Raw genomic sequence first — 24,675 nt, forward strand, 5'->3', positions numbered from 1 at the left:
CATTGTAGATAACTACAAATAAGGAAAGATTTTAATAAAATTTTATTTTAAAACAAAACTTCCTTCTCTTCCACTAGTGGCCAGCCACAGTTTGGACACCAAGATATGCTTGGCCGACACCCCTTGCTCCAAGCAAGGATGTGTCTGGCCCATTACTTGGGTAAGAAGTGGACTTTGTGGATACAAGACTTTATAGAGGCTACAACAGGGACCGAGAGGAGAAATTGGTTTTGGTCTCCCGATGAGCTTGAGCTTCCTGTGTTCATCCTGATCACCCAACTCAAGTTCATCAACAATAACTCATACTACTAAAGAGTTATTATTGAACTACCGCACCAATCCCAAATTACATTATGGGCTCCTTCTTATCATGAGTGAGCTAATCTCCCTGTGTATAAGATATCGAATGCCCATTAATTAAATGAGTTATTGACAACTCACTTAATTAATATCTAGCTCCAAGAGTAGTACCACTCAACTTCATTGTCATGTCGGACTAAGTCCACCTGCAGGGTTTACATGTCAATCCTTATGAGCTCCTCAAGGGGACATCATCAACCTAAATTACTAGGACACAGTTTCCTTCTATAATCAGTAACACACCATATAAATAATATTATTTCCCAACTTATCGGACATATTGATTCAATGAGCTAAATCTCACCTATTGATAAATCAAAGAAATAAATTCTAAGTATATATGCTTGTTATTATATCGGGATTAAGAGTACATACATCCATAATAACAAAGGTTTTGTTCTTTTATATAGTCAGTATAAAAAGAAACAACCTCAAATGGTCCTACTCAATACACACATAGTGTACTAGTGTAATTTTATAGTCAAGATAAACTAATACCAAATTACACTACAACCACTCCAATGGTTTGTCTCTATCCATCTTGGTTGTGAGCTACTATTTATAATTTATAAGCAACTAATAACATAATCTTTTGTGTGTCACCACACACCATGTTATTTACAATATAAACTAAATGGACAACTGCATTTAACATAAATGTAGACATTTAACCAATGTGATTCTTACATTTATACAAAAAGCTAGGCTTTTAGTATACATCCCAACAGTTTCTCCTATAGACAGTGGTCACTTATATATCTGGACTGCCCATAGGATCTATCTATGGTAGAGTGTTTCTCCCGCAGTCCGTAGCTAGATAGCTACTACCTGTCTGCTCACGAGACCATTCATGGTAGAGTGTTTCTCCCGCAGATAGGGATCTTGACATTTTGGACTGTCCATGAGACCATTCATGGTAGAGCGTTTTTCCCACAGATCCTAGCTAGATGTCTTGGTCATTTGTATTTCTTGTGGTAGAGCGTTTAGTCCCTTGTATGATGACTTATTTCTATTATATGTTTGTTATATGCTGGTTATGCATTAGTTCGTGCAGGTTTGGATGTACAGTATGTGCTCCCCGGTTAGTCTTACCTGGCTGATAGTCCCACATTATATTCGAGATCACATTCTCCTCGTTATGTCTTGTCACTTGTATTTTCATTTTGGTTTTGTTTGTGTATTTTAGTCGTGTGGTGGATTTGTAGTTGTTGTGTTAAGTCGAACAGGCTCGCAATCAGTTGTGTTGTCTTTATGTTTTGATTATGTCTTTCACTGTGTTTTTAGTACAGTCGTGTGTGCTGCTTATTATACAATTGCGTGATTATATTCTTTTTGTTCCAATCATGTGAGCTGTGTATATAACTGTGTGGTTGTATATATTCTAGCCATGTGGGCTATTGATAGCATGTGAGTAGCCTTGAGGCATTGTATACAAATTTCATTTGTCACTGCTACAGGAGAGGTGTTGTCCGATTTTTGTTGGGAAATCTTACCCTTGAGGCGTGACAATTTTATTGGTATTAGAGCCCAGGTTGTGAAGCCTACTTTTTGTATTACTGGTATTAGCTTTTCGATTTCCTACTTTCTTTGGTTTACAGTTAGGCTAGTTGAAACTTTATTGGGTACTCACTGACTTGGTATTAGCATGATGACACTTAGTGAGTTAGCTTCATTGGTAGTTGTGGTCGAGGATGACAATGGGTGCGACAAGTTCACATTATAGGACCTGAATCTAACACAGAAAGTATAAATTCTTTTGTGGCACCAGCTGATACCGAGTTGGAAAGTAGGGTCTAGGTCTGTCAACGACCTATTGGAGAGGATTATAGTCTCGGGGAATACCACTAACGATACAAACCCTGCTGCTACTAGTTGGATAATGAATAGAGCTCTATACCATTATTGACTTGGTCAGTAAATAATTGATTTACTTTATTCATGAAGTTTCTGATCTTTCGGTTACTTGTACCAAGTTAGATAATTTGAAAGATATATTTGAGTACATGACATGTACAGATAAAAACAAGAAGGAATTAGCTGCAACCATCAAAGACAAAAAGGTCAACTATATAGCCTTAGAGTTACGAACTGCTTATAGTAATTACTTTGTTATTACCATTATTTTGGGCACATTGAGCCTGGTTATATTTGCTGTAAAAAAAACTCTTTTCATTCTCATTGCATCGGTGAAATGCATCAAAAGAAGTCTATAAGAAAAGAAGGGGGCGTTTGGTATGCGCGTTTTCCATTTTCATTTTTCGAAAAACGCGCGTTTTCTGAAAAACGATATTTGGTTTGCGTTTTCCGCGCGCGTTTTCTAGAAAATTGGCTATCGTTTTCTAGAAAAACAGAGAATGACAAAAAGTCATTTTCTGTTTTCTAGAAAACGCGTGTTTTCCAGAAAATGAAAATGAAAACGGTGCAAACCAAACGCACCCGAATTCTTTTGAAAGATGTAATTGTGGGATTTGATTTCTAGACTCGCGGATAGTTCAAATCATTGATACTTGGTCTTTAAGAATAAATTAGAAGATAAAAGAACCATGGTTAGAAACCTAAAACTCAATTTGGATATAGCATGTGGTGTTTATTGCTCCCACCTTCAAGTAACTAGGCAATGATTATCCACTCAACATTGGCCTAACTGTCTTTTATAGGATTTGAATTTTCCTCTTCATCACTATAGTCTGTTGGGGTGTTCTTGGAGAAAACTCATAGTTATACTTTTGTTCTTTGGAAATTTAGAAAATTTAAGATTTTCTAACTCACCACAGTAATCACTTCAGATTCGATTGATTTTGAGACCTTTTTAATTTTTGACCTAATTTAAAACTAATTAAATCTCTAATGTATCGTCCTTATATTTTAGAATATTCACCCAAGCATACTTAGTGTAATTCTACAATGCCAAAACAATATCTACTTCCATTGTATGATCTAACATTACAACTATGAAACAAGTTCATATGTTTGATTCTGCATAAGAGCTTTGAATGTTGACAATATTGTGATAATGATAATGATAGCGCATCCTAATTTATACACAGTAAAAATATATTTCTTTTGCATGTTAGAGATCATTGCCACTAGTCACTAGGGTCAACAAGACCCCTATTAGTTTGTTGATAGCGCATGAATTGTTGTCCAAATTGAGGAGAATCGGGTATCTTGATGATTGGTGTGCCAACAAGTAAAGATAGAGTATTAAAGTGGCACGGTAAAAGCGTAGTGGGTTCATAACCCACTCATAATCCACAGGGAATATTAGATACCAATAGATTTATTTTATAAGATACAAATACCAGAATATAAATGATAGTATATAATGATGGATTTTATTGTGAGGCTACCCAAGACATGGAAAGCACATATATGATAATCAAATCTGCTCACTTTCTATCGATCGATAGAACATACCCATTGGATTGTTTAGTAGAGTTATACTATAGAAAGGTTATCAAACTTCATGATATATATATGAGTATCATATCTAATAGAGGTATGTGATTCATATCACGGTTCTAGCAGAGGTTATAGCAAGCCATGAGTACGGAACCCTACTTTAGTGTAGCTTTTCATCCTCAGATAGATAGACAGTCTGAGTACACTATATAGACCATAGAGGATCTACGGATAGGGTGCGTTATGGATTATGGAGGAAGTTGGTTTACCCACAGATGGCTAGACAACAATGTGGGAATAGTGGAAGCACGATGAGCTTATAACCCATAGAATTGTCACTATCTACTTAGAAGTGGATAATCATGTAGTTTTATAAGGGAATATTAATCCCTCACGGTTAGAAATTGTTTATGATACTAGGATGAACTAGTATATGAGTGTGTTGTTTTAGTTGTTACCCTTAGAAGAAGATCCTTGATTTGAGGAGTAAATTTAAGGATCAAATTTTTATTAGTAGAGAATAATGTGAGATACGATAATTAAATAATAAGGGTTATTGGGAAAATAACCTTATTAGATTTTTAGGAATTTAAAAAAAAAAATCGAGATTTAAACGGAGTCCTTATGATACGTTTAATAGGATGACTCTATTGGGGTAGAGGAAAGTCTGCTGAACCTACCCTATTTAAATGAGGAAAAGATTAATTTCCTTAAATGTTTTACTTTCTATTCCTCACCTCCGTGCCCTAGCCTCTCTATGCCGATTCCTCCTCTTCCCTAATTCCCCATCGCGATCTACGCTACGAAGCTTCCTCAGTCGGTGACCACCGATCCCAACATTGCCGATGCCGGTGAGGAGCCTGCCGCATTGACTTTCGTCAAACCAGGCTGTGGTCGCGACCAATGTCACGATCACCATGGTTAGTGCAACTTTTCTACTGCCTCCCTTATGCATGAGAGTGGCTCTAGTTGTTGTGTTGTCGTCGTCATTGTTCCCGTTGGCCGACCCCTTGGTCGATGTTGAACTAAACTGGTCGTTATCAATGTCTTTTTCTGACTCCGACCACCACAGTCACAATTGACAGACATAGGTGGTTGCCCGTAGCCACTTCAGTGCCGCCTTTGCTGACACTACCACTGTCTCAGCCATCGCCGCCATATGACCAAACACTAACAACCTAGTGCTCAGCAGCACAGCAGGCCAACATCAGCTTTGCTCTTCTTCCTCAAGTCACTACTGCTTAGATTTTCTTCGGCCACAACAACAACTCCACCGTGCTAGAGCAATAGTCGTCGGACATCCTATTGTGTTGTTGGGACTTCACTGTACCAATGAGAGTGAAGGTAATGGTTGTGAAAGATGGTTGGATCATTAGATTAAATTGATTAGTGATCCTAAGCGGATTAGGATTTAGTTTAATTAGCCGATCTATGTTAGATCTAAGTGTTGATAAGTATTCTATATTTTAGGACTCTAAAACTAGACAGACATTTTGAAAGGAGATAGTTCAAGACTATCTATGATAAAGGCGGGTACTTTTGACATGTTTTATTATATCTTTAATCTTAGTGCATGAGTTGTGACTTGATTGGTAGTTTTAATTTACTTGACCTTAGAGTCGATCCATTTAATTTATATCTATGCAGTCTAATTATTCTACATGCTTGACTTTGTTATATGTATGATATCATCATATCATAATGTAGGATGTTGGATATCCTGGTAGACCCCTGATTGATGATTTGAGTTGTGCTTATGGTTAGGGTGATCGTACCGTAGTATATGATATCGAGTATCCTACTAAACATTGATTTGTTATGTGGGCTCATGCCTCACGAGACCATTCGTGGTAGAGCGTTTCTCTCGTAGACAGGGATCTTGACATTTTAGACTGCCCATGAGACCATTCGTGGTATAGAATTTCTCCCGCAAATCCTAGCTAGATGTCTTGGTCATTTGTATTTCTTGTAGTAGAGCGTTTACTCCCATGTATGATGACTTATTTCTATTATATGCTTGTTATATGTTGGTTATGCATTAGTTCGTGCAGGTTTGGATGTACAGTTTGTACTCCCTAGTTATTGGTCTTACCTGGCTGCCAGTCCCACATTACATTTGAGATCGCATTCTCCTCGTTATGTCTTGTCGCTTGTATTTACATTTTGGTTTTGTTTGTGGATTTTAGTCGTATGGTGGATTTGTAGTTGTTGTGTCAAGTCGAGCTGGCTCATAGTCAGTTGTGTTGTCTTTATGTTTTGATTATGTTTTTTACTGTATTTTTAGTACAATCATGTGAGCTACTTATTATACAGTTGCGTAGTTATATTCTTTTTATTCCAGACATATGGGTTGTGTATATAATTATGTGATTGTGTATGTTCCAGCCGTGTGAGCTGTTGATAGCTTGTGATTAGCCTTATGACATTATATGCAAATTTCATTTGTCACTGCTATAGGGGAGGTGTTGTCCAATTTTTGTTGGGCAACCTTATCCTTGGGGCGTGACACGATATATATAGATAAAGTGTTAAAATGGTTTAGCGTGCCTGAATCCAAGAAAGATTTTATACCTATGAGGTATGGAATTCACCTTTTGAAGTCTATGTGCCCATGCACAAAAGACGAGAGAATTTGCATAGATAAGATACTTTATGCGTTTGTAATAGGATCTATCATATATGTTATGTTATGTACAAGGCCCGATGTATCGTATGCTCTGAGTGTTACGAGCAGATGCTAGTCAGATTTAGGAATGGATAAAGGGTGGTTGTCTTGACAATCCTTAGTACTTGAAAATAAAGGGTATGTTCTTGGTATATGGAAATAGTGATATGATCATAATCAAGTATACGGATGCAGTTTGTAGACAAACAAGGATGATTCCAAGTTCTAGTCTAGATTTATATTCATATTAAATGGAGACGCAGTTAGTTGGAATAGTTCTAAGCAAGACATTGTTGTAGATTCTACTTGTGAGGTGAAATACATTGCAGCTTCCGAATAAGCAAAGGAAGCAGTTAAGATCAAGAAGTTCATTAGCAAACTTGGTGTGGTTCCATCCACTGTTGAAGCATTACTTGTTTACTACAACAACACTAGAGTCATTGAGTAAGTAAAGAAACCTAGGTCTCATCAGCGATCCAAACATATGCTTCGCCGCTATCCTATGATCAAGGAGATCAATAGTAGGAAAGAAATACATTTTGAGAAAATTTTCACTAAAAGGAACCTAGTTGATCTTTTGACAAAGGCTCTATTATAAAATAAGTTTGAGAGTTACGTCCATGCTTACGGTTTAGGACACCATGATGATTGACATTAGGCCAAGTGAGAGTATTAGATTTTGAGAGATATTATAATGCAATCACCTTATGATTTTATTATTTATTTAATAAATATATATTCACTATTTAAGTGCATATTATATGTCTGAATAATCTTAAATTCATTTACTAAATATTCACAATATAATTCATAGCATGAGAGAATTTGTGATTGGATCGCAACTTGTGATATCTCTACATTTGTAATTATGAACGTATTAGAATTTCCCTAGTTGTTGAATTGGTGTATTCAAACATCATCAAGTCTGTAAGACTAGCACGAGTTATACTCTTTGGTTCAGTCAAATAGTTATTTTTCACTAATTAGATACATTGGAATGTCGAGAATTAAACATGGATACTAGTTTTGGTAACTAGTTTATTGGAGTGACTTGCTAGACTTAATATGTTCTCTACATATATAGAAATGTCTGTGAAGTTCTTACTGCAGCTCGAGTGCAAGTTTCCTTCAACTTTAGGTATACAAGTCATCTTGGTCATGGAGACTTATACTTTGACATCTTAAGCAAGCATCTCTTTGAGGTATAGACCCAAGATGATTGAGTATAAGTCGAAGTGTTGGAAGGTATTTGGATAGCTCACAGAGGATTCATCGCTCCTTACGAGAAGATGTATACCCTCTGGCCACTCATTAGTATGATTACTCAAAGTCTTTGGCCAATTCATCACATGTTAAGAGTATGAGACTCTTGTACACATGTATGAGTAATTTGAATCCGCGGAATGAGAAAGTATTACTTGGACTAGGTGTGACTTAGTTAGCCTAATGAGCGCAAACACATAGACCATGCCCCAAATCAAGTGGGTATAAGACTAATGAAAGGAACCAAACACGACTCACTATAGCTGCTGAAGGGTTCATAATTAGTTCTGAGATCAACTATGATTTTTTGGTTAATTGGAGATCATGATGTACTATAGGTGTCACTCATGATCGTTCTATAATTAAGTAGTTAATTATAGACGACCAAGATAAATCGAGAACATATTAGGTCACACGCACTACGAGCCTCTAAAAGATGTAAAACAAGTTAGAGAATAGGATTTTCATATCAAAAGGTAAATGTTTAGATGAACCATACATAAGATAAATATGAAAATATTTATCAAAATTGAAGCATGGATGGGTCACATCTCTTATAAAAGAGTTGGACCCTATTTGAATTAATCATGAACTAATTTGGTTTAGTCATGAACCAATTTGATTTAGTTGTGAAACAAACTAAGGAGTTAATGAGCTAATTTTTAGTTAAGGCATAATGGGTTAGATTTGGGCTCTCTAATTCAATTCATTAAAGAGGACTATACATTAATATAGTTAAGAGAGAATTAATACACAATTCATTATTGTCTTGATTAGGTTTTGAAAACCTAAACCCAATATCTCACACTCTCTCTCTCCTTCTCTCTTGTTGCCGACACAACAAGAAGGTCTGCTCTTATTGTTGTGAGCCATCCAAAGGAAGAAGATCTTCCTTTTGCTTCTTCTTCCTCTTCTTGATCCTTCTTCTTCGCTCGTGGCTAGTACCTTTTAAAGGTGAAATTTATTCTTTTGGAATTGTCTTGAAGAGCTCAGCGTGGATACTAATAGAAGAAAAGTTTGATAATGTCACAAAAGGTTGATGTCCTTCTCGCTACAGGTTATCCGTAAGGTATACCTAGAATAATTATTATTCGATTTCGTTTTGTTTTATAATCTTATCTGCGTGATTATATATTGTATGCGTGTGGTGTGTGTGATGTAATAAATTAGTTTATTTATCGTTAAGTCTTTCGCTTGTTGGATTTTTCGGGCCGCGAAAACTGCATTTTCGCGTCGCAGAAACCCCGAATTACCCATGCCACTGGATCTCGTGCGAAGAAAAGATTTCAAAAACAAAATTACGAGTACGAGTTTCTACTTAGATCTACTCCTAGATCTACATGAAAAGAGTTATACCTTCGATGCGTGCCCTTCGCATATCCCGCTCATCCAAAATGCCGGATCTCAAGAGTATCAAGATAGATACTCCTTTAGAAGTATCCACACGGACTCGTAGGTGGAGAAAAACACACAAAGAGGTGTGCTAGCACCTATGTGTGGTTCGGCCAAGTTGAGGAGGAGAGGGAGAGGGAGAGAGCTCCAAGAGGAAGAAGAAGGAATAATGCACTTGAATGAGGAAAATCAATTCCATTCCCATTCAAAAGTGGTCGGCCATTTCAAAGTGTAACTCCCAAAAAATTACATTAAGTGCAATTAATGTGAAGCTATTAAAGAAAATGGCTTTGTAACTTCCATGAGGTGGCACCCATGATGATGTGGAGTAACATCATTGGTCCACATCAATGCCAACTCACCAATGAAGTGGCATAAAGTCAAGTCAAACTTAACTTTTATCTTCCTCTCAAGTCAAGTCAAACTTGACCAAATCTCTTCCATGGTTGATCTAATCTAACCATTTGATTCAAGCCAATTTAATATAATGAATCTAATTCATTAAATTAAGTTGATTTAATGAGTCATAATCTAAATTAGACTCATTGAATACATGAATCCACTTGAGTCCAACTCAAGTTAGCCCAATTAGGATTACTCTTAATCCAATTTGATTCATCAAATGAATCTAATCCTCTTGGTTCATCATATGAACCTAATCTCCATCTAATTGTCTTTATTGTGTGACCCTATAGGTTCTTGTAACGTTGGCAATGCCCTAAACCCATTTAGGAGCATAAGTAATGAGCGGTATCTAGTAACACATTATTACTACCCAAGTTACAAGAATGTTGAGATCCAACATCACCTTGTGACTACTAATTATGACTCCTCACAATATATGACAAGTGTCCTTCTATCCTAGACATCTAGATTGGTCAATATGAGGCATAGACCGTGTCATCCTCTGACCAATCTAAATCTTGAACTCCAAGTAGACTCACTAAATCAAATGAGCTCAATATCCTATATTGACTCATTTGGGCATGGCCATGCACTTCGTGGTCTCACTCTATCAAGAATACCGATGTCTCTCCCGTCATATAGGAGGGATAGATCCCATCTACATCACTCACATCCCTCTGCATAATTTGTTATATACCCAGTAATCACCTTTATAGTCCACCCAGTTACGGGTGACGTTTGATGAAACCAAAGTACATAACTCCTTATGTAGGGATCTATGGTGACTTCAGGTCTAAGGACTAGTAGTCATACTAATAGACACATGAGAAAGTATATGACACTCATATAATGATCCATGATACTTTCTCATGGCGGGTCATTCAGTATACATTCTCTAATGTATACCCATGTGTCAACTTGATATCTCTATATCCATGACTTGTGAGATCAAGTCATCGAGTTGACCTACATGCTAGTCTTATTGCATTAACATTATCCCTGAATGTTAACACTCGACTAGGAATGATTAAGAGTAGTGTTCCCTATATCATCTCACTATCGGTTCAACTAACCGATTGATATAGGTGAGAACCTTCTACTCAAGGACATTATTATACTTAGTTTATTTGGCACCAATACAAGTAAGTATAATAACCAAAATCCAAATGTCTTTATTTATATAGAATATGATACAATAAGTCCAAAATACAATCATCAAATGATTGGCTCTAGGGCTCTAGCTAACATCGCTGTAGATATTTATGAAACGTGTCTTTGGCACACACCGCATCAGGCATATCACAACACATTTCAGTTCACTCTCTAAATTGTGGCAGCTATCAGTAGTATACATATATTCATGATGAAAGGCATAATAAGCATCAGTTTGAGATCATCTAGAATGAATAATCTCCTCAAAATCTGATGTTCTTAACAAACATACATCTCCCTTTCCTTAGATATCCGTAAGGGGGCGGGGAAAGGAGGCCAACATGGCTGGGTCAGCGAAGGAAGGGACCGAGGTTCTAGACAATGTTCTAAAATCTCCTGATCCGGTGGTAAAGATAGGGGACCTGCGCGGGCAGGTGATCAACGACGCATGGAGGTCAAAGGTCAGGAGGGTCAACCCTAAAGTCCTGCCGAGCGGATAGGTCATCCGATTGTTCGGCCGGAAATCCCCCAGGCCGGATGGAAGATAGCTCGACCACGGGTCGGGTTTCTGACGCTCAAAAGAAATGTCGTTCCGAGTGGCCAGGCCGCTCGGGAGAATCGCAAATCAAGAAGGCGCAACCTCATCCGAGCATGTGACCGTGGACTTTCCTGGTCGGTCTAATACACTCACACCACCGTACGCCAGGAGAACCGAGTGGCCGTCCTGACCGAACCATTAGATGACAAAATCCAGAAGGAGACAAAAGGAGCAGCTGACGATATCAGCCTCGAGACACCGCCCGCCGACAAACAGCATGATCGGCGGCCGAGCCATACAGAGGATCGTACGGTGGGGGTTTCCACTGTCATGCCAGGGACATGCTCGGACGATTGCGGAATGGTGTCAGGCATGCTTTTCTGACATCCACGTTTGAGGTATGTTTGGAGAAGCGTGTACACATCAAGAAGTGTGCATGCGCCTCCCCGGGGTCCTATATAACGACCCCCAGACTCCATCGGAGGTATGCAGAATTCTCATCACTGTAGCCACAGTTACTCTGCCTCCTTTCTTCTTCTTCGTTGTCTGACTTGAGCGTCGGAGGGTCGTCGCCGGGAACCCCTTCCCGGCTCGGATTTTTTACAGGTTCGTCGGAGATCCAGATCACCAGCCGGAGACAGCAGAGAGTGCCATATCCCCAGTGTCCATCGACTCAGCGCTCGGATAGGATCAAATTGGCACCGTCTGTGGGAACGCACCTGAATCCGAGCAGAGAAGAAGGAAGAAGTTGGACGCCAACTCATCGTAACAATCTCTCCCGAAGAACTCGACGCACTCATCCAAGCGCGAGCGGCTAAAATTGTGGAGCAACAGCAGAAGGCTCAGGCTGAGCGGATAGCACAGCAGGCGACGTCGCCTTCAGGCGGCCGAGCGGCCTCGGAAGACCGACCGGAACAGCTTTCGATATGGGGACAGAACAAAGGCCCAATCGGCACTCAAGTGGAAGCGCCGCCTGCCCCGATACCATTCCATCGGGCTCTGTTCCAGACACCATCAGAAGTCGCGCAGTCTAACCTCGACTGGGGGTCTTCATCCGATGAGGCACCTGTCCGTGACATCCAGAAGGGCAAGGCACCCCTATCAGAGTCCTCCCCCGAGCGGATCAACCAGCAATTTTCTGAAGCCATTCTAAGAGACCCACTACCGAGGCATTACACGCCCTCGGCGATCGGAGAATACAACGGGATTAGCGACCCGGATGACCATCTGGGTAAGTTCGACAACACTGCCACACTACATCAATACACAGATGGTGTAAAGTGCCGAGTGTTCCTCACCACCCTTTCGGGATCGGCGCAACGGTGGTTCTGGAGGCCGCCGGATGGATCGATCACCAGTTTTAAGGAGTTTCGAACGGCCTTCCTCCATCATTTCACAGCAGTAGGCGCTACCAACAGACCAGCGTCAGCCTGTTCGCCATTAAACAAGGCCAGAAGGAGTCGCTTAGAGCCTACATCCAATGCTTCAACCGAGTGGCCATGGACATCCCAACGATCACTTCAGAAACTATGATGAATGCGTTCACACAGGGGCTTGTGGACGGTGATTTCTTCCGCTCGCTCATCAAAAAGCTTCCCCGCGACTACGACCATATGCTGCACAAAGCCAATGAATATATCAATGTAGAGGAAGCTCAGGCGGCCAGAAGGAAGGACGCACCAACTGAGCCACCGGCCTCAACCGAGCGGAAGCCTGCCACTAGCTACCACCCACCTAGAGGACCTCGGGCGGAAGCAGCCCGACCTCATCAGCAAGCAAGGTCGCACGTCGTTCAACAAGTAGTGGCCGATCGACCTATGCCAAAAGGGAAGGTATGGACTCCCATGTTTTGTTCACTCCATCAGTCAGCAACCCACAGCACGCGCGATTGTCGGAGCCTCCCCCAGTCGCTCATCCTACGCTGAGGAACTATCGTCGTCGGTCACTTTCGCCGGATCGGCGACACCGACACCAGAGCCCTGGTCGGCGCATAGAAAGAGAATCCCTCGAGCGGCAACATCATTAGCAGCCCAGGACTCAACCTCGGGCATCGCACGAGCGTCCCAGGCCATCCGCTCGGGAGGAAGAGAATAGAAGAAATGCAGCCCGGGGCGAGATCAATATCATCGCCGGCGGGCCTATGGATGGTGACTCCTGTTGGTGCAGCGGGAACCGGCAAGAGGGGGGTGAATTGCCTGCAAGTAAAAACTAAACCCTCCTCAACCAATTTAAACTCAAATAGATGCAATAGCTACAAGATTAAACAAAACTAAAATATGAACAGAAAAGAAAGACTCAGCTATTTTAATCTGGTTACAACCAAGAAGGTTGTTTATCTAGGGCGATGAAAGGAGCACTAAGAAACTCCTTCTCTGAAGGCGGAGAAGCCTTTTACACTTTGAAGAGCACAAAACTATTGCTTAACTAGACAGTACAAGAGTTGAATTTCGTTCGTATTCGTTGTTCTGAATAGCTACCCGAGACCCCCTTTATATAGGGGTTCTAGAGCTTATCAGTTAACCTGAACCTTCGGGATCAGGTTTAACTCGAGAGGGATCGGTCGACCGATCCCCAGGTTCGGTCGACCGAACCTGCTGTACCTGCCCAGCTTTCCATCCAGGTGCAGTCTCTGTGGATCGAGCTCAGGTTCGGTCGACCGATCATTGTGTCCGGTCGACCGATCGGCCAACGGTCTTCCTCTGCGCTGGCTCGATCAAAACGCTCGACTGAGTCTCTGGATAAATGTTGGTTCGGTCGACCGATCAAGAGGTTCGGTCGACCGATCAAGAGGTTCGGTCAACCGATCAGTCCCCCAACGGCTGGCTTGCTGACGTGGCTTTTGACGTGTCACCAGCGGTTGGTCTTCTGAGGATTGGGGTTCGGTTGACCGATCATGGGGTTCGGTCGACCGAACCATTGACAAGTCAACTTTCAGTTGACTTGCTCCGGTTCAGCTTCTTGGGTGATTGCGGCCCACCGGAATAGGGCTCACCCGAACCCAATTCCCGGCCTTTTCCTCGAGCAGGCTTCCATCCGGCTTCTCGTCTCTCGAACGCCGCGTACGTTCTTCTCGCTCCACCAAAGTACTCTTCTGCAGCTTTCTCGTCCTTCGGACGCACCGAGCCCATCGGCTCCCTTCCCGTGCCATCCTTCTCGCTAGCTGCGTCTTCCGCTTGACTTCCTGTGCTCCTAAGTTCTTGCACACTCAGACACAGGGGTCAGACAAAATGCAGGACCTAACCAACTTGGTTGATCACATCAAAACTACCACGGGGTCCAACAATCTCCCCCTTTTTGATGTGCATCAACTCAAGTTCAAGTTAGGATTAATAAACAGATAGTAATTTAAGGAAATTACTAAACTAACAGTTCAGGCATGAATTTGCAACTTTGAAATAAATTGCAATAAGAAGTTTATATTTTAAAAAAAAATTAACTAACTCCCCCTAACTGAATTTTTCTTTATTCTCCCCCTTTGATCACAACAAAAACGGGGTGCAAACAAATTACCAAAATTGAGTTAGGTTTAATTTCGAAAATTTCTAAGTTTTGAAAAATTTTCTAAGTTATAATTTCACGAAACAATTTTTTTAGAGAAAAAGTTTTAAAGAATATTTCAGGAAATGTTTAAAATCTTTTCAAAGCATTGTTTAATTCAAATATTAATGTTTTTATCAGAAAGTTAATTAAACATTTTTATTTCGATATTTCGGCTTCCAGGTCGTGGCGAGGCACTAGGCCTTCTTGGTTATTGGAGCAACAACCAGTTCCTTAGACAAAGCTTCCATAAAGAATTTCAATGTTTAATTTTCTCACTGTAAGCTTTTAACTAAACGAAAAAATTAAACTAGCAAAGATTTTGGAACCCAATAAAGGTTCCTTCCTACAAGGTTGGTCAAAAACTTAGGGGGTACATAGTTTCTTGGTATTTTTCTAAGTTGACCCTGATGTTTCCTTATGTACCAATTTAATTTTCCATATAACTTTATTTTTGATTTTGGAAAATGATTTAAGCATGCAGCAGATTTCAATTTTTCAATTTCTGATTTTAAACTTTCATTTTCTGATTTAAATTTATCTATGATATTATTTAATTCAGCATTTTCTTTTTTTTCTAATTGATCTAATTCTTTGGACAGAGATTTGATAAATTTAAAAGACTGAGTCGGGGTTAGATTGCGTACCTTACTTACCTGATCTGGTGGCGCTCCCCCTTCACTGCTGCTTTCTTCTTCTGATGTTCCTCCCCCTTCATCGATGCTCATCTCTGAGCTAGATGTTTCTTCTAGCTGATGGTTGGCTATCAGTGCTATTCCCGAGAATTCTTCGACTTCTGATTCGGAGGATGAGTTTGACCAAGTGGCCTTCAGGTTCTTATGCTTGGAGGATTCTGGTTTCTTGTACTTGGCCTTCTCCTTTTGCTTGCTCTTCAATTTCGGGCAGTCATCCTTGATGTGCCCTTCTTCATTGCAGTTGTAGTAACGAATCGTTCTTCTTTTTCTCTCATGCCTCGGCGATCTAAATTTGTAAGATTTAAAAAATTTATTGAAGCGTCTTACCAGTAGTGCCGCTTCTGATTCGTCGACCAAGGCTTCGGAGTCAGAACTGTTCATTTTTGCCTTTAAGGCAATGTTCTGACTGGTCTTCTCTACTCCATTGAGCTCTGAAACTTGAGATTCGTGAAGTTCAAAAGTGGAAAATAATTATTCTAAAGTACTTACCTCTAGGTCCTTAGAGATGTAGTACGCATCTACTAAGGAGGCACATTCTGGAGTTCTGGGGAAAGCGTTGAGCGCATACCGGATAGAGTCACGGTTCGTTACCTCTTCTCCAAGATTGGTTAGTTGCGTGATCAGCTCTTTGATCCTTCCTTGGAGCTGCACTACCTTCTCGCCTTGGTTTATCCGGAGGTTCGTCAACTGGTTCCGGAGGATGTCGCGCCTTGCTAGCTTCGCTTCAGAGGTACCTTCGTGAAGCTCCAGAAATTTCTCCCAGAGATCTTTTGCTGAGTCGTAGCTTCCGATCCGACTTACCTCTTGAGGTGGCAGAACGCTGAGGAGGTAGAATTCAGCCTTTCCGTTAGCGACGAAATCGGCTTGCTCCTTCTTGCTCCACGTGTTTTCTTCTTTGTCTTTCGGAGCTGCAAAACCATATTTCATAGTAATTAAAATATCAAAGTCTGTTTTAAAGAATACCTCCATTTTTCGCTTCCATGTAGCGAAATCTCCGTCGAACTTCGGGGGATGAATGTTCGTGCCGGCCATTGTCTTGATCGTAGTGCTTCAGTTGGAGGTTAGTTCTTCTGAGGCGATCAAGCTCTGATACCACTTGTTGGTGCAGCGGGGACCGGTAAGAGGGGGTGAATTGCCTGCAAGTAAAAACTAAACCCTCCTCAACCAATTTAAACTCAAATAGATGCAATAGTTACAAGATTAAACAAAACTAAAGTATGAACAGAAAAGAAAGACTCAGCTATTTTAACCTGGTTACAACCAAGAAGGTTGTTAATCTAGGGCGATGAAAGGCGCACTAAGAAACTCATTCTCTGAAGGCGGAGAAGTCTTTTACACTTTGAAGAGCACAGAACTATTGCTTAACTAGACAGTACAAGAGTTGAATTTCGTTCGTATTCGTTGTTCTGAATAGCTACCCGAGACCCCCTTTATATAGGGGTTCTAGAGCTTATCAGTTAACCTGAACCTTCAAGATCAGGTTTGACTCGAGAGGGATCGGTCGACCGATCCCCAGGTTCGGTCGACCGAACCTGCTGTACCTACCCAGCTTTCCGTCCAGGTGCAGTCTCAGTGGATCGAGCTCAAGTTCGGTCGACCGATCATTGTGTCCGGTTGACCGATCGACCAACGGTCTTCCTCTGCGCTGGCCCGATGAAAACGCTCGACTGAGTCTCTGGATAAACGTTGGTTCGGTCGACCGATCAAGAGGTTCGAACGACTGAGCAGTCCCCCAACGGCTGGCTTACTGACGTGGCTTCTGACGTATCACCAGCGGTTGGTCTTCTGAGGATTGGGGTTCGGTTGACCGATCATGGGGTTCGGTTGACCGAACCATTGACAAGTCAACTCTCAGTTGACTTGCTCCGGTTCAGCTCCTTGGGTGATTGCGGCCCACCGGAATAGGGCTCACCCGAACCCAATTCCCGACCTTCTCCTCGAGCAGGCTTCCGTCCGGCTTCTCGTCCCTCGAACGTCGCGCACGTTCTTCTCGCTCCACCAGAGTACTCTTTCGCAGCTCTCTCGTCCTTCGGACGCACCGAGCTCGTCGGCTCCCTTCTCGTGCCGTCCTTCTCGCTAGTTGCGTCTTCCACTTGACTTCCTGTGCTCCTAAGTTCCTGCACACTCAGACACAGGGGTCAGACAAAAAGCAGGACCTGACCAACTTGGTTGATCACATCAAAACTACCATGGGGTCCAACAACTCCAACAGGGCAAGGAAGGCGCGGGCAAGGCAGCTTACGATCCATGCGGTTGGCTGCAGTCAAGAGTGAGCGAACGGGCCCGAGATCAGCTTTGGGCCTAGGGACCTCGAAGGGGTCAAAGTTCCGCATGATGACACCCTCATCATCCGAGTGGTAATAACTAACTATACTATTCACGGCATATTCATTGATACAGGTAGCTTGGTCAACATCATTTTCAAGAAGGCGTTCGATCAACTATAAATTGACCGAGCCGAGCTACTGCTAATGTCGACCCCGTTGTACGGGTTCACTGGCAACAAAGTCCTTCCGATTGGGCAGACCAGACTGGCTATCTCGCTAGGGGAAGAGCCGCTCAGGAGAACGCGGACCACCAACTTCATCGTGGTCGATGCCCCCTCCGCGTACAATGTGATCTTGGGGCGACTGGCCCTCAATGAGTTCCGAGCGGTCATCTCAACATTTTGTCAGAAGATAAAATTCCCCGTGGAAGATCAGGTGGGAGAAGTTTGAGGTGATCAGCTAGTGGCCCGGCGCTGTTATGTAGAGATGGTCCGATCCGAAGCCAAAGCTGCCCGGAAGGCACCACACGTCGAGGTAAATGCTATAACCGAAAAGCCACCTTTTTTAATTTACGAAGAAAAGGAGGAAGTAAGGATCCACCCTGTCCGACCGGATGCCACTACGTTCATCGCATCCGACCTGGAGCCGAGCCAGAAGGAGAAGCTGATCAGATGTCTCCAGCAAAACTGCGATGTCTTCGCTTGGTCGACCCATGAGCTGCCAGGAGTCTCGCCGAACGTAGTGCAGCACGAGCTTCACGTCTGGCCGGACACTCAGCTGGTGAAGCAAAGGAAAAGAGACTTCAGCACCGAACAGAATGTTATCATCTGAGCTGAAATCGAGAAACTTCTGGAGGTCGGCCACATACGGGAGGTGCAATTCCCAAGCTGGCTCGCCAATGTGGTACTGGTCTCCAAGCCAGGCAACAAATGGAGAGTCTACATCGATTTCCAGGATCTGAATAAGGCATGCCTGAAGGATTTTTACCCTCTACCCCGGATCGACCAACTAGTAGACTCTATTGTGAGATGCGAGCTGATATGCATGCTGGATGCGTACCAGGGCTACCATCAAGTGTCGCTCGCCTGGGAAGATTAAGACAAAATGAGCTTTGTTACTGTGGATGACACTTACTGTTACAACGTGATGCCGTTCGGACTAAAAAATACCGGAGCCACATACCAGCGGCTAATGAACAAAGTGTTCCGGAGTAGATCGGGCGTAACCTGGAAGTCTACGTGGATGATATATTAATCAAGTCACTCTGAGCGGCAGATCTTTGTATAGACATAGAGGAAACCTTTTGAACACTGAGGAGGGATGGAGTCAAGCTGAACCCCCAAAAATGTTTGTTCGGAGCAAAAGGCGGGCACTTCTTGGGATACATTGTGACCGAGCGGGGCATAGAGGCGAACCCTAGCAAGGTGAAGGCACTGCAAGACATGCCACCTCCTAGGAATCTGAGGGAAGTGCAGCGTCTCACCGGCCGGATAACGACATTGTTGAGGTTCATCTCTAAGACAACCAATCGGAGCTTGCCATTTTTCAAGATCTTGCGCCGAGCCATCAAATTCCAATGGGATCAAGAGTGCGACCGAGCGTTCAAGGAGCTGAAAGCCTATCTGAATTCATTGCCCGTACTGGCTAAACCAAATATAGGCTAGCCACTTCGTATATATCTATCATCAACTGAGCATGTTGTTGGCTCGACACTGGTGAGGGAAGGCGGAGAAGAGCAGCCTGTGTATTTCTTGAGCCACATTTTAAAAGATGCTGAGTCCGGCTACACCGGTCTAGAGAAGCTCGCGTTCGCCTTGGTCCTGGCCGCGCGGAGGCTCCGTCCTTATTTCTTGGCGCATACTATCATCGTTATGATGAACAGCTCGCTGGGAAGAGTACTCCTAAATCCTGAAGCATCCGGGCGACTCATTAAGTGGACGATGGAGCTTAGTGAATTCGACATCCAGTATCAATCCCGCTCGGCGATCAAGGCGCAGTCCTTGGCAGATTTCATAACAGAAGTACAAAATCCTGGACCCAAAGCTTTGTGGAAGGTATTTGTGGATGGGTCGTCCACTCGGCTCGGAAGTGGGATCGACATCTTTCTACTCTCTCCTCACGAAGAACGGATGCATCTGTCCATCCGGCTGGATTACCGGGCAACAAATAATGAAGCAGAGTACGAAGCCCTCATCGCTGGCCTACAAGCCGCGCGGCATGTGGGAGCCAGCCGTGTGATACTCTACTCAGACTCCCAGTTAGTCGCTCAGCAACTCTCAGGGGCCTTTGAGATAAACAGTGCACGGCTCAGACTCTACGTGGAAGCCTTTGAAAAGCTCAGAACTAACTTCACTGAAGTTGCCGTACAGAAGATCCCCCGAGCCGAGAACCAGTCAGTGGATGAGCTAGCCAAGCTTGCAAGCTCCATATCGCCGGTTGTCATCCAGCAACCGATCGAGCAGGTGCCCCTGGTGGCTCACATCGATCAGATGAAGGGGCTCACGTTCCCAAACGACTGGAGAACCGCCATAACGGAATTTTTACGCTCGGGAGCCACGCCCTCCGATTGTAATGAAGCCCAGTTGTTAAGAAGAAGAGCCAGTCGGTTCACCCTTGGAGATCAGCTCTACAAGAAGGCTTTCTCCCGACCGTTACTGAAGTGCGTCAGCTCAGAAGACATAGAGTACGTACTCAAGGAAGTGCATCAGGGGTCCTGTGGAGGACATCCGGGCAGTTGATCACTGGCGAGGAAGATTCTGCTAGCCGGGTACTTTTGGCCCACCCTACATGAAGATGCCGCTCGGACCGTGGCTGCTTGTCTGTTCTGTCAGAAGTACCACAACTTCTCCCATCGGCCAACGGAGGAGATGAAAGCATCTACCGTGTCCTGCCCGTTCGACCAGTGGGGAATGGATATCGTAGGACCTTTCCCTATGGCGATTGGGCAGCGAAGATTTTTACTAGTGGCAGTCGATTATTTCTCCAAGTGGGTTGAGGCCGAGCCGTTGGCAAAGATAACCGAACAGATGGTCAAGAAGTTCATCTGGCAGCATATAATTTGTCGGTTCAGAATCCCTCGTCGGCTCGTGTCTGATAACGGGCGACAGTTCGTTGGACAGCAGCTCGGAGAATGGTGTGAGGGATATGACATCGAGCAGCACTTCACCTCCATGGCATATCCTCAAAGCAACGGTCAAGCCAAAGTAGCCAATTAGAAAATCCTTCGAATTCTGTGAGTCCGGCTCGATCACATGGGAGGAAGCTGGGCGGACGAGGTGCCGGGCGTGCTATGGGCCATCCGCACAACTCCAAAGGAAGGAACGGGTGTGACGTCGTTCCACCTGGTGTACGGGGGAGAGGCAATCGTCCCAGTCGAGGTCGCCGTAGAGTTCGATCGGATTCAGAATTATGATGGAGACAACGCCGAGCGGAGGCAGCTGGAGTTGGACATGATTGACGAAGATCGAGCTAAAGCAGCCGTCCGAGTGATGGCGTACTGGCAAAGAATGAAGCAGAATTACAACAGGCGTGTAATTCCCAGGACATTTCAAGTCGGCGATCTAGTTTGGAAGAAAGTAAAGTCGGTCGGTGACGTAAGTAAGCTGGACGCTCCCTGGCAAGGACCTTTCAAGGTCGTCGAGAGGCTCCAGTCGGGAGCCCATTATCTGTAGGACGCAGACAGACGGCGGCTAGAGCGACCTTGGAGCGCCAACCATCTCCAGCTGTACCGAGCTGGTTGGAGGTGCGCCAGTGTTCATTTTATGTATGTTCCGTCTTGTATCCTTTGACTGCAGGAGTAAAATTAGAAAAAAGCAAGGGCATGATCAATATTCGCCGAGCGACAAAGCCCCATGAAGACCGTCGAGCGGCGACGTTAAACTCTAGAGTAGAACCGGCGACTATAAACCCCCCGGCCCGTAAACCGTCGAGCGGCGACGTTAAACTCTAGAGTCAGACCGGTGACTATAAACCCCCCAGCCCGAAGACCGTCGAGAGGCGACGTTAAACTCTAGAGTCTAACCGGCGACTATAAACTCCCTGACCCGAAGACCGTCGAGCGGCGACGTTAAACTCTAGAGTCGGACCGGCGACTATAAACCCCTCGACCCGAAGACCGTCGAGCGGCAACGTTAAACTCTAGAGTCGGACCGGCGACTATAAACCCCCCTGTCGGAAGATCGTCGAGCGGCGACGTTAAACTCTAGAGTCGAACCGGTGACTATAAACCTCCCGGTTGAAAGACCGTCGAGCGGCGACGTTAAACTCTAGAGTCGGACCGGCGACTATAAACCCCCCGGTCGGAAGACCGTCGAGCGGCGACGTTAAACTCTAGAGTCGAACCGGCGACTATAAACCCCCCGGTCGGAAGACCGTCGAGCGGCGACGTTAAACTCTAGAGTCGGACCGGCGACTATAAACCCCTCGGCTTGAGGATCGCCTAAGGGCAACATTGAAATGCAACGACTAACAAGGAACGCGTGGCAATCATTAGAAGGCAGAAATCAACATAGCCCGATCGAGACATATAGCTATCTAAGACTAAAAAGAGTACACTAGCAAAGCGCAAGAAAATTTTCATAAAAAGGGGAGGTTCGCCGACCGAGCGACATAATTACAAAAACACTTCATTCTAGAAAATCAAAAACATCCTTCGGCATAGTGGCAAGAAGGGCAACATGCTCACGGACGGGGATCAGGAAGGACTTCGAGAGATGACCCTTTGCCTTCAGATAATCCACCATGGCTGTAATAGCCAACTCGAAGGCATGGACGAGCCAATCACAAACCTTCTGGACGAACTCATCCGACCGGATGTATTTCTGCCTTAGCACGACGAGTCGTCTCGACTCAGCCTCCTGATACTCCTTGAGAGCAGAGCGAGAGGCCTCAAGGGCCTCCCGCAAGGTCTTCAGCTCTTCCTCAAGAGCCACCACCTCGGCCGAACGACCCTTCCTCTCGCCATCCAACAGGTCCGCCAATTCCTTTACCCATTGTTCCAAGGTGTGCGCCTCCACATTCTTCGCTTCCAGATCGGCGATAGCATTATTCTTCCGAGTGGTTGCAAGTTCTATCTTGCGGTCGTAGGTTTTAACCTGCCTTTCGAGCTGGCCTAGCAAGTACGCCTGATCGGCTGTCTTCTTTCGCTCGATTTCCAGCAGTTCCTTCATCTTGGCCAGCTCCTTCTGTATAGCAACGTAGGATGGTGATTGAGAGGACGAGGGCCCACCGGGCTTTTGAGTTTCCTCAGTTCTTCCTCCACCAGGGCCAGCCGATTGGCCACAGCAATCTCTTCCACCCATTTCTGACAAATAGAAAATTGTTATATGCCGATCGGGAAGGTTAGGTAATAGATAATGAGCTTACCCCCGTAGCGTGATGCATATGGCTGTCAGCCAATTGGCCGAGCGGCATGGTGGCGACCCTGGCGCGCGCGCCCTCCCACATCTTGGCTAGGGGCCCGCGGATGGTGATGACATGCTCGGGGGCTATGGGCCGAGCGGACGCGGACATGTAGTCCTCAGTGGGGAGGTTCAAGACTACCTTAATGGAGCGTCGCCCGTCCGACTTTGTTTGAGCAGAGATGGAAGGCCCAGATGGCTGATCGGAAGGAGAGAACATTATGCCCGAGCGGCTAATCCGTCGAGGCGCTGGGGGACGGGAGCTGATCGGTTGCGCCACGATGGGTTCCTGGGAGGGGTCCAGCTGTGAGGGGGTCCGGTCGGAGGAAAGGGCCTCGACAGTGGGGGCCTTGCCACGGGGAGAAAGGTTGCCCGTCCGCTCGGAATCCTGTATCATCGAGGCAGCCGAGCGCAAAGGAGTCTTTGTCCGACGCCTCTTCTGAGTAAGGGGAAGCACGTCCTCTGGCTCGGAGTCCGTATCCCGAGCGGCAGGATCCTTGCTGGAAGTAGCCCCGCCAGTCACCTCCACGGGAGAAGCCTGAGCGGCCGACTCCCCGACACCAGTCTCACTCTACCCTCGTGAGAGCCGACCGACGCGATACCCAGCTGCTCCATCTCTTGAGCTACTGCGGCCTCAATCGCATCGGACTTCTTCTTCAAGATTCTAAGCAGCACGGACTCCATCACAATGTTAGCTGTGAAAGAAAGAGAAGAAAATCAGTTAGACACAAAATAAAAGGATAAGTAAATACCTTACCAAAGCTGTTCGGGAGTTTGGTTCAGCTCAGGCTCAGGCCAAACATGCACATAATGCCTTCCGGGAGCAACTTGTTGATATCAAGCTTCAGGCTGGCAAGTATATTCACTGCCTGGAGATAATCCGGTCGGGTCTTGTATCTCTTCAGCTCAGGAGAAGTAGGAGGCCCGACATGCCACTTTGTTTAGAAAGGTAGCCGACCGGGAAGGCGTAGAAAGAAGAAATACTCCTTACAATGTTTGTTGGAGGTGGACATCTTATCAAAGAAAACTAAGCCGACCCGAGACTGGAATAGATAAGTGTCCAGCTCAGATTGCTTAGGATAATAGAATTAATAGAAAACCTCCGGTCGAAGGGGAATGTTGTGGATCTTGAATAAAACTACAACTCCGCACAGGAGGCGAAAGGAGTTTGGGACCAATTGGGCGAGCGGGATATCGAAAAAATTACAGACTTGAACGATGAAAAGATGGAGAGGAAATCGCAGCCCGACCACAAACTGATCGTGGAAAAAACAGATTGTGCCGCGCGACGGCTTATGGGGCTGGGCCGAAGGCGAGGGCAGGATGAGTTCGAAGTCGGACGGGAGGTCAATAGCATTAATTAGGCTCTCTGCATCCCGCTCGTCGAAGCGTGATTGCATAGTCGTGAACCAGGAACCCAGGGCAAGCTCAGAAGGACAAGAAGAGTTGGTCATTGCCGGAATAGTGGAAAAATCAACGGCAGAGGGAGGAGTAGGGAGCTCGACGGAGAGACGATATGAACAGTAACCACGGAGCACAAACATAGCGAAGAATGCGGGAAAAACGTGAGAACAGAAGAGCAAGAGGCAAGAAATCCTTA

At 44.5% G+C, this 24,675-nt stretch overlaps 1 protein-coding gene across 1 annotated transcript; it reads left to right on the forward strand.

Annotated features, from left to right (window-relative positions):
- Window positions 1-20,927: 20,927 nt before the first annotated feature.
- LOC122031318 lies at window positions 20,928-21,347 on the forward strand. The gene has a single exon (XM_042590444.1). The coding sequence runs from the start codon at window positions 20,928-20,930 to the stop codon at window positions 21,345-21,347; it is 420 nt and encodes a 139-aa protein (XP_042446378.1).
- Window positions 21,348-24,675: the final 3,328 nt, after the last annotated feature.

This window comes from Zingiber officinale, chromosome 11A (assembly GCF_018446385.1).
Source record: "Zingiber officinale cultivar Zhangliang chromosome 11A, Zo_v1.1, whole genome shotgun sequence".
In the NCBI taxonomy this organism is placed as follows: Eukaryota; Viridiplantae; Streptophyta; class Magnoliopsida; order Zingiberales; family Zingiberaceae; genus Zingiber; species Zingiber officinale.